General features: G+C 49.4%; 1 protein-coding gene across 2 annotated transcripts in view; it reads left to right on the plus strand.

Annotated features, from left to right (window-relative positions):
• The window catches only part of LOC123764540 (Boundary element-associated factor of 32kD), a 183,092-nt gene that overhangs the window by 135,240 nt on the left and 32,849 nt on the right, over positions 1-15,003 (plus strand). The window contains exon 2 of one of the 2 annotated variants that reach the window (XM_045752520.2): positions 10,439-10,699. The exons of the other annotated variant lie outside the window; for it this stretch is intronic. Coding sequence (XP_045608476.2) covers positions 10,439-10,699 — 261 coding nt within the window. The remainder of the gene's footprint in view (positions 1-10,438; positions 10,700-15,003) is intronic. 2 annotated transcript variants of the gene reach the window in all.

A 15,003-nucleotide genomic window follows, 5' to 3' on the forward strand; every position in this document is an offset into this window, starting at 1 on the left:
TACTACCCCTCCCTCCCTCATACTGTACCACCCCTCCCTCATACTGTACCACCCCTCCCTCCCTCATTCTGTACTACCCCTCCCTCCCTCATACTGTACCACCCCTCCCTCCCTCCCTCCCTCATACTGTACCACCCCTCCCTCCCTCATACTACACCACCCCTCCCTCCCTCCCTCATACTGTACCACCCCTCCCTCCCTCCCTCATACTGTACTACCCCTCCCTCCCTCATACTGTACCACCCCTCCCTCATACTGTACCACCCCTCCCTCCCTCATTCTGTACTACCCCTCCCTCCCTCATACTGTACCACCCCTCCCTCCCTCCCTCCCTCATACTGTACCACCCCTCCCTCCCTCATACTGTACCACCCCTCCCTCCCTCATACTGTACCATCCCTCCCTCCCTCATACTGTACCACCCCTCCCTCCCTCCCTCATACTGTACCACCCCTCCCTCCCTCATACTACACCACCCCTCCCTCCCTCATACTACACCACCCCTCCCTCCCTCATACTGTACCACCCCTCCCTCCCTCATACTACACCACCCCTCCCTCCCTCCCTCATACTGTACCACCCCTCCCTCCCTCCCTCATACTGTACCACCCCTCCCTCCCTCCCTCATACTGTACCACCCCTCCCTCCCTCATACTGTACCATCCCTCCCTCCCTCATACTGTACCACCCCTCCCTCCCTCATACTGTACCATCCCTCCCTCCCTCATACTGTACCATCCCTCCCTCCCTCATACTGTACCACCCCTTCCTCCCTCCCTCATACTGTACTACCCCTCCCTCCCTCATACTGTACCATCCCTCCCTCCCTCATACTGCACCACCCCTCCCTCCCTCATACTGTACCATCCCTCCCTCCCTCATACTGTACCACCCCTCCCTCCCTCATACTGTACCATCCCTCCCTCCCTCATACTGCACCATCCCTCCCTCCCTCATACTGTACCACCCCTCCCTCCCTCATACTGTACTACCCCTCCCTCCCTCATACTGTACCATCCCTCCCTCCCTCATACTGCACCACCCCTCCCTCCCTCATACTGTACCATCCCTCCCTCCCTCATACTGTACCATCCCTCCCTCCCTCATACTGTACCACCCCTCCCTCCCTCATACTGTACCATCCCTCCCTCCCTCATACTGTACCACCCCTCCCTCCCTCATACTGTACCACCCCTCTCTCCCTCATACTACACCACCCCTCCCTCCCTCATACTGTACCACCCCTCCCTCCCTCATACTACACCACCCCTCCCTCCCTCATACTGTACTACCCCTCCCTCCCTCATACTGTACCATCCCTCCCTCCCTCATACTGTACCACCCCTCCCTCCCTCATACTGTACTACCCCTCCCTCCCTCATACTGTACCACCCCTCCCTCCCTCATACTGTTCCACCCCTCCCTCCCTCATACTACACCACCCCTCCCTCCCTCATACTGTACTACCCCTCCCTCCCTCATACTGTACTACCCCTCCCTCCCTCATACTGTACCACCCCTCTCTCCCTCATACTACACCACCCCTCCCTCCCTCATACTGTACCATCCCTCCCTCCCTCATACTGTACCACCCCTCCCTCATACTGTACCACCCCTCTCTCCCTCATACTGTACCACCCCTCCCTCCCTCATACTGCACCACCCCTCCCTCCCTCATACAACACCACCCCTCCCTCCCTCATACTGTACCACCCCTCCCTCCCTCATACTGTACCATCCCTCCCTCCCTCATACTGTACCATCCCTCCCTCCCTCATACTGTACCACCCCTCCCTCCCTCATACTACACCACCCCTCCCTCCCTCATACTGTACCACCCCTCCCTCCCTCATACTGTACCACCCCTCCCTCCCTCATACTGTACCACCCCTCTCTCCCTCATACTACACCACCCCTCCCTCCCTCATACTGTACCACCCCTCCCTCCCTCATACTGTACCACCCCTCCCTCCCTCCCTCATACTGTACCACCCCTCTCTCCCTCATACTGTACCACCCCTCCCTCCCTCATACTGTACCACCCCTCCCTCCCTCCCTCATACTGTACCACCCCTCCCTCCCTCATACTGTACCACCCCTCCCTCCCTCATACTGTACCACCCCTCCCTCCCTCATACTGTACCACCCCTCTCTCCCTCATACTGTACCACCCCTCCCTCCCTCCCTCATACTGTACCACCCCTCCCTCCCTCATACTGTACCACCCCTCCCTCCCTCATACTGTACCACCCCTCCCTCCCTCATACTGTACCACCCCTCCCTCCCTCCCTCATACTGTACCACCCCTCCCTCCCTCATACTGTACCACCCCTCCCTCCCTCATACTGTACCACCCCTCCCTCCCTCATACTGTACCACCCCTCTCTCCCTCATACTGTACCACCCCTCTCTCCCTCATACTGTACCACCCCTCTCTCCCTCATACTACACCACCCTAGGGGTCTGACAGCTGAGTGCACAGCGCTTCGGATTCGTAGTCCTGAGGTTCCGGGTTCGATTCCCGGTGGAAGCGGAAACAATTGGGCAGTTTTTTATACACTGATGCCCATGTTACCGAGCAGTAAATAGGTACCTGGGAGTTAGACAGCTGCTATGGGCTGCTTCCTGGGGTTGGAGGCCTGGTCTGGGACCGGGCCGCGGGAATGCTAAGCCCCGAACTCATTTCAACAGGGTGAGCTGACCCCACCCTGTCTACACCCTGTAGACAGGGTGGGCTGACCCCACCCTGTCTACAGGGTGGGGTCAGCCTGTTCATCAAAGACACACTCATCTGTACTGAGCTGCTAAGCACTTTAAATGATATGGTGGAAGTGCTGATAGTCAAAATAGAGATCCTAAATGTAGTTATTGTCCTTGTATATAAGTCACCGGAGGCAAACCCTCAGCCGTTTAAAGACCAACTAATGAAAATAGATCACTGCTTGGAAAACCTCACAAATCCAGCTCCGAACATCATCCTGCTTGGGGACTTCAACCTACGGCACCTGAAATGGAAGCACCTGGCTAATGCAGTAATATCAGAAAGAATACCAGGAAGTAGCCTAAATGAACAGGCACATGCAAATGACCTGCTACGGATGTGCGACAGGTTTGCCTTAAACCAGCAAATAGTAGAACCAACTAGGAAGGAGAACACGCTGGACCTCATTTTCACTAATAATGATGAGTTGATCAGGAACATAATGATTACAAATACCTGTTACTCAGATCACAACTTAATTATAGTTATGACAACCATGGGGAGTAGACCTTCAAAACCAGTCCAGATTCCCGGCGGAGGAGATTTCAGCAAATTCAACTTCAATAATAAGCAGATAAACTGGGAGCAAATAAACCAGGACTTCACAGAAATAAACTGGGAAGAACAGCTAGAAAATCCAAACCTGAACCAGTGCCTGGAAAAAATAAGCTCAGTAGCACTAGAAATATGTTCAAACCGCATACCCCCTAAGAAAAACGAGGAAGAGATGCAGATTGGAACGGGAACGTCGTTCCCTATATAGGCGAAGAAAACGAATCACGGAACAACTTGAGAGTCGCACCCTATCTCAAGAACGGCGAAGAAGGTTAGGTAGAGAAATAGAAACAATGGAACGGAAGCTACAAGAATCATACAAAACCCAGGAGAGGCAAAGAGAGGACCCCTGCGAAAGGGAGATAGAACTTTCACCGATGACAACAAAGAAATGAGCGAGCTACTGAGGAATCAGTACCACTCTGTTTTTAGCGAGCCACTAAACACACTGAAGATTGATAACCCAAATGAATTTTTCATGGATATGATACTAACATCAAATCATATATCAGATGTCACCCTATCCCAACTGGATTTTGAAGAAGCCATAAACAGTATACCTATGCACTCTGCACCAGGCCCGGATTCTTGGAACTCCATATTCATCAAGAACTGTAAAAAAACCACTATCGCAGGCCCTCCACATTCTGTGGAGACAAAGCCTAGATACTGGCGTTATCCCTGACATACTAAAAACAGCAGAGATAGCACCACTCCATAAAGGAGGAAATAAGGCAGAGGCAAAAAATTACAGACCGATAGCACTAACATCGCACATCATAAAAAATTTTGAGAGAGTGCTAAGAAGTAAGATCACAAAATACATGGAATCACAGCATCTCCATAACCCCGGACAACATGGTTTCAGAACAGGGCGCTCTTGCCTGTCGCAGTTGCTGGACCACTATGATATGGCATTAGATGCTATGGAAGACAAACAAAACGCTGATGTAATTTACACAGATTTCGCAAAAGCTTTTGATAAATGTGACCATGGTGTTATTGCACATAAAATGCGTTCAAAGGGAATTACCGGAAAAATAGGCAGATGGATCTACAATTTCCTGACCAACAGAACCCAATGTGTAATAGTCAACAAAATAAAATCCGGTCCATCAACCGTGAAGAGCTCAGTCCCCCAGGGTACTGTGCTTGCTCCAGTACTTTTTCTCATCCTCATATCGGACATAGACAAGAACACAACCTATAGCACTGTATCATCCTTTGCAGATGACACTAGGATCTTCATGAGAGTAGGCAACATAGAGGACACGGCAAACCTCCAGTCAGATGTAGATCAGGTCTTTCTATGGGCTATAGAAAATAATATGGTGTTTAACGAAGATAAGTTCCAGCTCATGCGCTATGGAAAAAATAAAAATATAAAAACAGAAACCACGTACAAAACTCAGGCAAATCATAACACAGAACGAAAAGGCAATGTAAAGGATCTGGGTGTACTCATGTCGGAAGACCTTACCTTTAAAGAACACAATAAAGTAGCCGTCACAACTGCAAGAAAAATGACAGGTTGGATAACAAGAACTTTTCACACTAGAGATGCTATACCGATGATGATACTTTTCAAGACGCTAGTGCTCTCTAGAGTGGAGTACTGCTGCACAATGACAGCCCCTTTCAAAGCTGGAGAAATTGCTGACCTGGAGAGCGTGCAGAGATCCTTTACTGCTAAAATCCACTCAGTAAAACATCTAAACTACTGGGACCGACTAAAGAGCCTAAATCTGTATTCTCTTGTTCGCAGGCGGGAGAGATACATAATAATTTACTCGTGGAAAATAATTGAGGGGCTGGTCCCAAACCTGCACACAGAAATAACATCACATGAGACCAGAAGACATGGCAGGATGTGCAGAATACCCCCGTTGAAAAGCAGAGGTGCAACAGGTACTCTGAGAGAGAACTCTTATCAACATCAGAGGCCCGAGACTGTTCAACACGCTTCCACTACACATAAGGGACATAACTGGCCGACCCCTCACAGTGTTCAAGAGAGAACTCTTATCAACATCAGAGGCCCGAGACTGTTCAACACGCTTCCGCTACACATAAGGGGCATAACTGGCCGACCCCTCACAGTGTTCAAGAGAGAACTATCAACATCAGAGGCCCGAGACTGTTCAACACGCTTCCACTACACATAAGGGGCATAACTGGCCGACCCCTCACAGTGTTCAAGAGAGAACTATCAACATCAGAGGCCCGAGACTGTTCAACACGCTTCCACTACACATAAGGGGCATAACTGGCCGACCCCTCACAGTGTTCAAGAGAGAACTATCAACAACAGAGGCCCGAGACTGTTCAACACGCTTCCACTACACATAAGGGGCATAACTGGCCGACCCCTCACAGTGTTCAAGAGAGAACTATCAACATCAGAGGCCCGAGACTGTTCAACACGCTTCCACTACACATAAGGGGCATAACTGGCCGACCCCTCACAGTGTTCAAGAGAGAACTATCAACATCAGAGGCCCGAGACTGTTCAACACGCTTCCACTACACATAAGGGGCATAACTGGCCGACCCCTCACAGTGTTCAAGAGAGAACTATCAACAACAGAGGCCCGAGACTGTTCAACACGCTTCCACTACACATAAGGGACATAACTGGCCGACCCCTCACAGTGTTCAAGAGAGAACTATCAACATCAGAGGCCCGAGACTGTTCAACACGCTTCCACTACACATAAGGGACATAACTGGCCGACCCCTCACAGTGTTCAAGAGAGAACTATCAACATCAGAGGCCCGAGACTGTTCATCACGCTTCCACTACACATAAGGGACATAACTGGCCGACCCCTCACAGTGTTCAAGAGAGAACTATCAACATCAGAGGCCCGAGACTGTTCAACACGCTTCCACTACACATAAGGGGCATAACTGGCCGACCCCTCACAGTGTTCAAGAGAGAACTATCAACATCAGAGGCCCGAGACTGTTCAACACGCTTCCACTACACATAAGGGACATAACTGGCCGACCCCTCACAGTGTTCAAGAGAGAACTATCAACATCAGAGGCCCGAGACTGTTCAACACGCTTCCACTACACATAAGGGACATAACTGGCCGACCCCTCACAGTGTTCAAGAGAGAACTTGACAAACACCTCCAAAGGATACCTGATCAACCAGGCTGTGATTCATACATCAGACTGCGAGCAGCCGCGTCCAACAACCTGGTTGACTAGTCCAGCAATGAGGAGGCCTGGTCAACGACCGGGCCGCGGGGACGCTAAGCCCCGAAAACACCTCAAGATAACCTCACAAATCATAGAGTCACAACATGTACATAACCCTGGACAACACGGGTTCAGACCAGGGGCCTCGCGCCTCTCAGCTGCTAGATCACTGTGACATATCTTGAGGTTATCTTGAGATGATTTCGGGGCTTTTAGTGTCCCCGCGGCCCGGTCCTCGACCAGGCCTCCACCCCCAGGAAGCAGCCCGTGACAGCTGACTAACACCCAGGTACCTATTTTACTGCTAGGTAACAGGGGCATAGGGTGAAAGAAACTCTGCCCATTGTTTCTCGCCGGCGCCTGGGATCGAACCCAGGACCACAGGATCACAAGTCCAGTGTGCTGTCCGCTCGGCCGACCGGCTCTGACCTAAGCTGCCATGGAAGACAAGCAAAATGCAGGTGTACTATACACAGACTTGATTATACTGATAGTTATATCAGTATAATCCCCCCCCCTTCCCCACTCCACCCCCCCCTTCCCCACTCCACCCCCCCCTTCCCCACTCCACCCCCCCCAGTCTTCTTTACTCAACAAACACACTTACGGAAGTTAGCGGCGGCTTTGAGAGATGAGAAAGTTGTCTTATCACTCGGCATCCCTGTTATCTGGTTATCTTGACTGAGGGAGCTCCCAGCCTGGTGAGTACGGCGGAGGCTCACTTGTGTTGGGGTAGTGTGTGAAGGGTCTTCCCTTGATAACACTTTGTGACACCCCCCCTGCAGGTGTGTGAAGGGTCTTCCCTTGATAACACTTTGTGACAGTCCCCCTGCAGGTGTGTGAAGGGTCTTCCCCTGATAACACTTTGTGACACCCCCCCCCTGCAGGTGTGTGAAGGGTCTTCCCTTGATAACACTTTGTGACACCCCCCCTGCAGGTGTGTGAAGGGTCTTCCCTTGATAACACTTTGTGACAGTCCCCCTGCAGGTGTGTGAAGGGTCTTCCCCTGATAACACTTTGTGACACCCCCCCCCCTGCAGGTGTGTGAAGGGTCTTCCCATGATAACACTTTGTGACACCCCCCCCTGTAGGTGTGTGAAGGGTCTTCCCTTGATAACACTTTGTGACACCCCCCCCTGCAGGTGTGTGAAGGGTCTTCCCATGATAACACTTTGTGACACCCCCCCCTGCAGGTGTGTGAAGGGTCTTCCCTTGATAACACTTTGTGACACCCCCCCTGCAGGTGTGTGAAGGGTCTTCCCTTGATAACACTTTGTGACACCCCCCCTGCAGGTGTGTGAAGGGTCTTCCCTTGATAACACTTTGTGACACCCCCCCTGCAGGTGTGTGAAGGGTCTTCCCTTGATAACACTTTGTGACACCCCCCCTGCAGGTGTGTGAAGGGTCTTCCCTTGATAACACCCCCCCTGCAGGTGTGTGAAGGGTCTTCCCTTGATAACACTTTGTGACACCCCCCCTGCAGGTGTGTGAAGGGTCTTCCCCTGATAACACTGTGACACCCCCCCCCTGCAGGTGTGTGAAGGGTCTTCCCCTGATAACACTTTGTGACACCCCCCCTGCAGGTGTGTGAAGGTCTTCCCCTGATAACACTGTGACACCCCCCCCTGCAGGTGTGTGAAGGGTCTTCCCCTGATAACACTGTGACACCCCCCCTGCAGGTGTGTGAAGGGTCTTCCCCTGATAACACTTTGTGACACACCCCCTGCAGGTGTGTGAAGGGTCTTCCCTTGATAACACTTTGTGACACCCCCCCTGCAGGTGTGTGAAGGGTCTTCCCCTGATAACACTTTGTGACACCCCCCCTGCAGGTGTGTGAAGGGTCTTCCCTTGATAACATTTTGTGACACCCCCCCCTGCAGGTGTGTGAAGGGTCTTCCCCTGATAACACTTTGTGACACCCCCCCCCCTGCAGGTGTGTGAAGGGTTTCTCCATGATAACACTTTGTGACACCCCCTGCAGGTGTGTGAAGGGTCTCTCCATGATAACACTTTGTAACAGTCCCCCTGCAGGTGTGTGAAGGGTTTTCCCCTGATAACACTTTGTAACAGTCCCCCCTGCAGGTGTGTGAAGGGTCTTTCCCATGATAACACTTTGTGACACCCCCCTGCAGGTGTGTGAAGGGTCTCTCCATGATAACACTTTGTGACACCCCCCTGCAGGTGTGTGAAGGGTCTCTCCATGATAACACTTTGTGACACCCCTCCCCCCCTGCAGGTGTGTGAAGGGTCTCTCCATGATAACACTTTGTAACAGTCCCCCTGCAGGTGTGTGAAGGGGTTTCCCCTGATAACACTTTGTAACAGTCCCCCCTGCAGGTGTGGCGCGGCAGTGTTGGACTATGGCTACCCTCACTGTCCTCCCACTTCTACTCGGGATAACATAACTCCGTCACTTTTGAGTTTGTTAATTTATTATGCATCCCATACCTATGGCGTGGGGGGTAGTGGACCCATGCAGTGGGGGAGGGTAGTAGACCCCATGCAGTGTGGGGGGGGGGTAGTGGACCCCATGCAGTGGGGGAGGGTAGTAGACCCCGTGCAGTGTGTGGGGGGGGGGGGTAGTGGACCCCATACAGTGTGGGGGCGCGGGTAGTGGACCCCATACAGTGTGGGGGCGCGGGTAGTGGACCCCATACAGTGTGGGGGCGCGGGTAGTGGGCCCCATACAGTGTGGGGGCGCGGGTAGTGGACCCCATACAGTGTGGGGGCGCGGGTAGTGGACCCCATACAGTGTGGGGGCGCGGGTAGTGGACCCCATACAGTGTGGGGGCGCGGGTAGTGGACCCCATACAGTGGGGGGGAGGGTAGTGGACCCCATACAGTGTGGGGGCGCGGGTAGTGGACCCCATACAGTGGGGAGGGAGGGTAGTGGACCCCATACAGTGTGGGGGGGAGGGTAGTGGACCCCATACAGTGTGGGGGGGGGAGGGTAGTGGACCCCATACAGTGGGAGGGCGCGGGTAGTGGACCCCATACAGTGTGGGGGGGGGGTAGTGGCGCAGGCCAGATAATGGGGCTGAAGCACTCCACAGATCAACATCTCTGGTAAAGCTCCCACCAATAAGTTGACTTTAGAATAACGAGAGAAAAGTTAGGGTAAGAAACGTTATCAAAAGTGTGCCGTTATCTTGCGACATCTTCCCCGGCTCTGATGCCCTTCTGGTGAGACGATATCAAGTGTGCCGTTATCTTGCGACATCTTTACCATTACTGTGCTGGCTCTGATGCCCTTCAGGTTATGTACCTCGGTATTAGTCTTATTTGGTCTAAATATATTCTCTAAGTTGAGAGTTTGTTGATGTTACAGCTGGTACGCTGGAGCACAGCTGGTACGCTGGAGCACAGGTGACACGCTTGAGCACAGGTGGCACGCTTGAGCACAGGTGGCACGCTTGAGCACAGGTGGCACGCTTGAGCACAGGTGGTACGCTTGAGCACAGGTGGCACGCTTGAGCACAGGTGGTACGCTTGAGCACAGGTGGCACGCTTGAGCACAGGTGGCACGCTTGAGCACAGGTGGCACGCTTCACCACAGGTGGCACGCTTCACCACAGGTGGCACGCTTGAGCACAGGTGGCACGCTTGAGCACAGGTGGCACGCTTGAGCACAGGTGGCACGCTTGAGCACAGGTGGCACGCTTGAGCACAGGTGGCACGCTTCACCACAGGTGGCACGCTTGAGCACAGGTGGCATGCTTGAGCACAGGTGGTACGCTTAAGCACAGGCGGTACGCTTAAGCACAGGTGGTACGCCAGAGCATCGACGTTCCCCCACAAAGCCCCAACACCCTAATATAGCTTAATATACATGTTTACAGTGGCCAGATAACACATCAGTGAAGACAGTGTGTGTGTGTGTCTAGTGTGGCTAACAGATTCCTTCTTCACCAGGTCCTGAGCGAGGCGGAGAAGTCCGAGGTCCATCGTCACGTGCTGGAGATGATGAAGTCGGTGTCGGTGACGGAGGCCAACTCTGGGGTGCTGAACCTGAAGACCACGCGCCACTCCTACAGCAGTGGTGGCCACTCTCCCACGGAGGCCCAGGCGGCCCCGGCGCGCGAGGTGCACCCCTTCAGGGAGTACATGGACAACCCCGCCCCAGACACCTCCGTCTCCGACAGCGAGGAGATCATGGCCTATGTCAACATGAAGGTGGGTCATCCAGCCTCCTAGCTCGCTTCAAGCCATCCAAGAATATTCGGGGTTTTATACACACACACACACACACACACACACACACACACACACACACACACACACACACACACACACACACACACACACACACACACACACACACACACACACACCGCCTTTGTTGAGAGGCGGGACCAAAGAGCCAGAGCTCAACCCCCGCAAGCACAACTAGGTGAGTACAACTAGGTGAGTACACACTGGAAAAGGTGCAAAGACATGCCACTAAGTGGCTCCCAGAACTGAAGGGCAAGAGCTACGAGGAGAGGTTAGAGGCATTAAATATGCCAAAACTAGAAGACAGAAGAAAAAGAGGTGATATGATCACTATATACAAAATAGTAACAGGATTTGATAAAATTGATAGGGAAGGTTTCCTGAGACCTGGAACTTTAAGAACAAGAGGTCATAGATTTAAACTAGCTATATTGAGATGATTTTGGGGCTTTTTAGTGTCCCCGACCAGGCCTCCACCCCCAGGAAGCAGCCCGTGACAGCTAACACCCAGGTACCTATTTTACTGCTAGGTAACAGGGTCATAGGGTGAAAGAAACTCTGCCCATTGTTTCTCGCCGGCGCCCGGGATCGAACCCGGGACCACAGGATCACAAGTCCGGCGTACTGTCCGCTCGGCCGACCGGCTCCCTACAACAGATGCTTAACACAGATGCATAAGAAATATAAGAAAATTCACATTCGCAAACAGAGTGGTAGACGGTTGGAACAAGTTAGGTGAGAAGGTGGTGGAGGCCAAGACCGTCAGTAGTTTCAAAGCGTTAAATGACAAAGAGTGCTGGGAAGACGGGACACCACGAGCATAGCTCTCATCCTGTAACTACACTTAGGTAATTACATACACACACACACACACACACACATATATATATATATATATATATATATATATATATATATATATATTTCAACAATCCTCATCCCTTTGTATGTATTTTACCTCACTAAACTTATTTCAATTCAACAATCCAAAATATTGTAATATAGGTTGATGATAGTAGGAAAGTAGGGTAGGATAGTAGGAAAACAACATGTCATGGATTTGGGAATAATGAAGTCCGACGATCTAACGTTTAAGGAGCATAACCAAGCAAATATTGCGTCAGCCAGAAAAAATGATAGGATGGATTACGAGAACTTTCAAATCCAGGGATCCCATCACAATGGTTGTACTCTTCAAGTCACTTGTGTTGTCCCGTCTTGAGTACTGCTCAGCATAAGAAATATTGCCGGAACAACCGTGGACATCTTCAAGAGAAAACTAGACTGTTTTCTAAAAAACGTGCCGGACCAACCTGGCTGTGGTGGATATAAATAAATAAATGTTTAAATAAATGTTTATTTAGGTAAGGTACATACATAAAGAGATTTTACAAAGTTTGTTGGATTAATAGATAGAAGATAGAGCTAGTACATACAATGCCTAAAGCCACTATTACGCAAAGCGTAATATGTGGGCCTGCGGGCCGCTCCAAGCAACAGCCTGGTGGACCAAACTCTCACAAGTCAAGCCTGGCCTCAGGCTGGGCTTGGGGAGTAGAACAACTCCCAGAACCCCATCAAGCAGATAGTGTGTGGTGTCCCAGGGAACATAAAAGTATAGTACTTTTGAAAAATAGGTGAGATAACAGGAATGTGCCAAGGGAAGGGAAAAAATAGGATGAGAAAAAGTTGCCCAAGTGTTTCCAGTGCAGAGAAGAGCATTCAAGATGGCCGCCGGCAAGAGGAAATACAAAACAGAGCTTGATTTGGGGGGATTCAATGACAAAATCATTGATATAAGCAGTCTAGACAACAAGTTGGCAAAATTAGATACTATAGTGAACTCTCATGTAGAAATAATCAGTAAATTGAAAGAAAGTAATGGCCAGTTGTGTAGCAAAGTTTTTATGTCTTGAGGGTGTAGTGAAAGACTTGCGCAAGGATAAGAATCAATTGGAAACAAATTGCAAAGCCATGGAAGAGGAAAATAAACAATTAAAAATAGCTCTGGAAGAAGTTAAAACAAATTTAAACAAAGTGACTACAATAGGTTAGGTAAGGAAATTCAACAGGAGAAACAGCTTTTGTCAGCACAGATGGAGGAAGTTACACAGGGAATAGAAGAGTGCAAGAAAGATATGCAACTCACTTATGCACAAGTGGCCAAGGAGAAGGAAAAAATTGAAGAAGCAGTAAAGGAAATCAAACACTGCAGCAACCAAGATAAAACAAACATTAGGCTGGAAGTGAGAAAGGAATTGACATGTAACCCGAAGTTGGTGCAAAACACAGTTGATCGGAGCAAGTCCCTGATAATTTTTGGCTGCAAAGAAAAGGAGATAACATCTAGGTCAGAAAGAGCTGTAGAAGAAGCTAAAGTAGTAGATAAAATTGTTGGCCTCGTGGAAGGTCTTACTACAATAGAGAATGTGTGTGACTACAGGAGAATAGGCAGGTATGTAAAAGGGAAAGATCGACCTTTGAGGATCACCCTAAACGGTGCCAAACAGATGAAAGAAGTACTAAGGAATGCTAGAAAATTACAAAGTGATGAGGATGGGAAAGTGTGGTCGTTAAGACAAGATCTTTCAAGAGAAGACAGAGAGAGAGAAGCTGAAACTAAACCTCATAGTTGTTGTTGTTGTTGTTTAAGATTCGCTACCTAGAACAAAAAGTTCCAAGCAGCATGGGCAATGGTGAGCCCGTATCGAACCTCGTAGAGGCAAAACGTCTAAATGAGAGAAAAAACGAAGAAGAAACCAATTCTTTTTCTACAAAGTGATAGGGGTAGGCAGGCCTGTAAAATGGTACAAACAGGCAAACCAACAAAATTGCTAGAGAGAGGGGTAGTGAAGAATAAGGAAAGGGGGAACATGTTCCTGAAAATAATATACACCAGTGTAGATGGAGTGAGATCGAAGATACTGGAGTTAAGTGATGTAATACAGCTGCAAACATGACATTGTTGCACTTACGGAGACAAAACTTGAAGATGTTATTTTTAAATGAAGTCGTATTCCCAAGGGCCTACTCAATTTGGAGACTGGACAGAAAAATTTGGAAAGGTGGTGGTGTTGCTGTGCTGGTGAAAGAACACCTAAAGGTGAACGAAATAATGATTGCCAATCCACGAGAAGTTGACGTAATAGCACTAGAGATCGGTCATGAGGATGATAAACTAATGATCATAAATGCATATAGTCCACTGCCAAGCAACACATGGATAGAGGAGGAGTTAGGTAGTAAACGAGAGGGTCTTATAACAATAATGAGAGAGATTATAGCAAGAGCGGATAAAGATAGATCACGACTGTTGATAGTCGGCGACTTCAACTTGGAATTCATAGACTGGGAAGCATATGAAGCTAGAAGAGAAGATTTTTGGACCTGTAGATTTGTAGACCTCATCCTGGAAACATTCTTGTATCAACATCTTAAAAAAGCTACGAGGATGAGGGAAAGGGACGTTTCCTCCATGCTAGATTTGATATTTACCAGGAAGGAAGAAGAGATATTTGACATTCAGTACCTTCCTCCCTTGGGTAAAAGTAACTTTATCTTTTTGGGAATAAAGTATGCAATGCATTATAATCTGGAAGAAAATAAGGAGGTTGAAGCAGTTGAAAAACGTGACTTCAGGCGAGGACACTGTGGCGACCTTAGAAATTTTTTTAGTGAGTATAATTGGACAGACTTGTTGTTAGGCAAGGAAGTAAATGAGATGTATGTCAAGATTTGTGAAATATATGATAAAGGCACAAAAAAATTTATACCAAAGCAGAGATGCAGAACTAGGAAACAGGATTGGTTTGACAGAAATTGTCAGAGGGGCAGAGACCAAAAGACACAAAAATGGAATCAATATAGGAAGAGGCCAAACCCTCAAACATACCAGCGATACAAAGATGCGAGAAAAAACTACACGTCAGTGAGGAGAGAGGCAGAAAGAAATTTTGAAAAAGGGATTGCGAACAAATGTAAAACAGAACCAGGTCTATTCTATAAATTCATAAACAACAAATTGCAGGTAAAAAATAATGTGCAGAGGTTGAAAATGGGAAATAGATTCATGGAAAATGAAAAAGAAATGGATGAAACATTAAACGAAAAGTTCCAAAGTGAGTATGTACAAAATGAAATCTTCAGGGGAACCAGACACAATAAGAATGCCAGAGAACATCATAGAGCACATAGAGGTGTCTAGAGACGAAGTAGAAAAAATGTTCAAGGAGCTAAGTAAGAACAAAGCAGTTGGTCCAGATGGA

This window comes from Procambarus clarkii, chromosome 79 (genome assembly GCF_040958095.1).
Source record: "Procambarus clarkii isolate CNS0578487 chromosome 79, FALCON_Pclarkii_2.0, whole genome shotgun sequence".
NCBI classification, from domain to species: domain Eukaryota; kingdom Metazoa; phylum Arthropoda; class Malacostraca; order Decapoda; family Cambaridae; genus Procambarus; species Procambarus clarkii.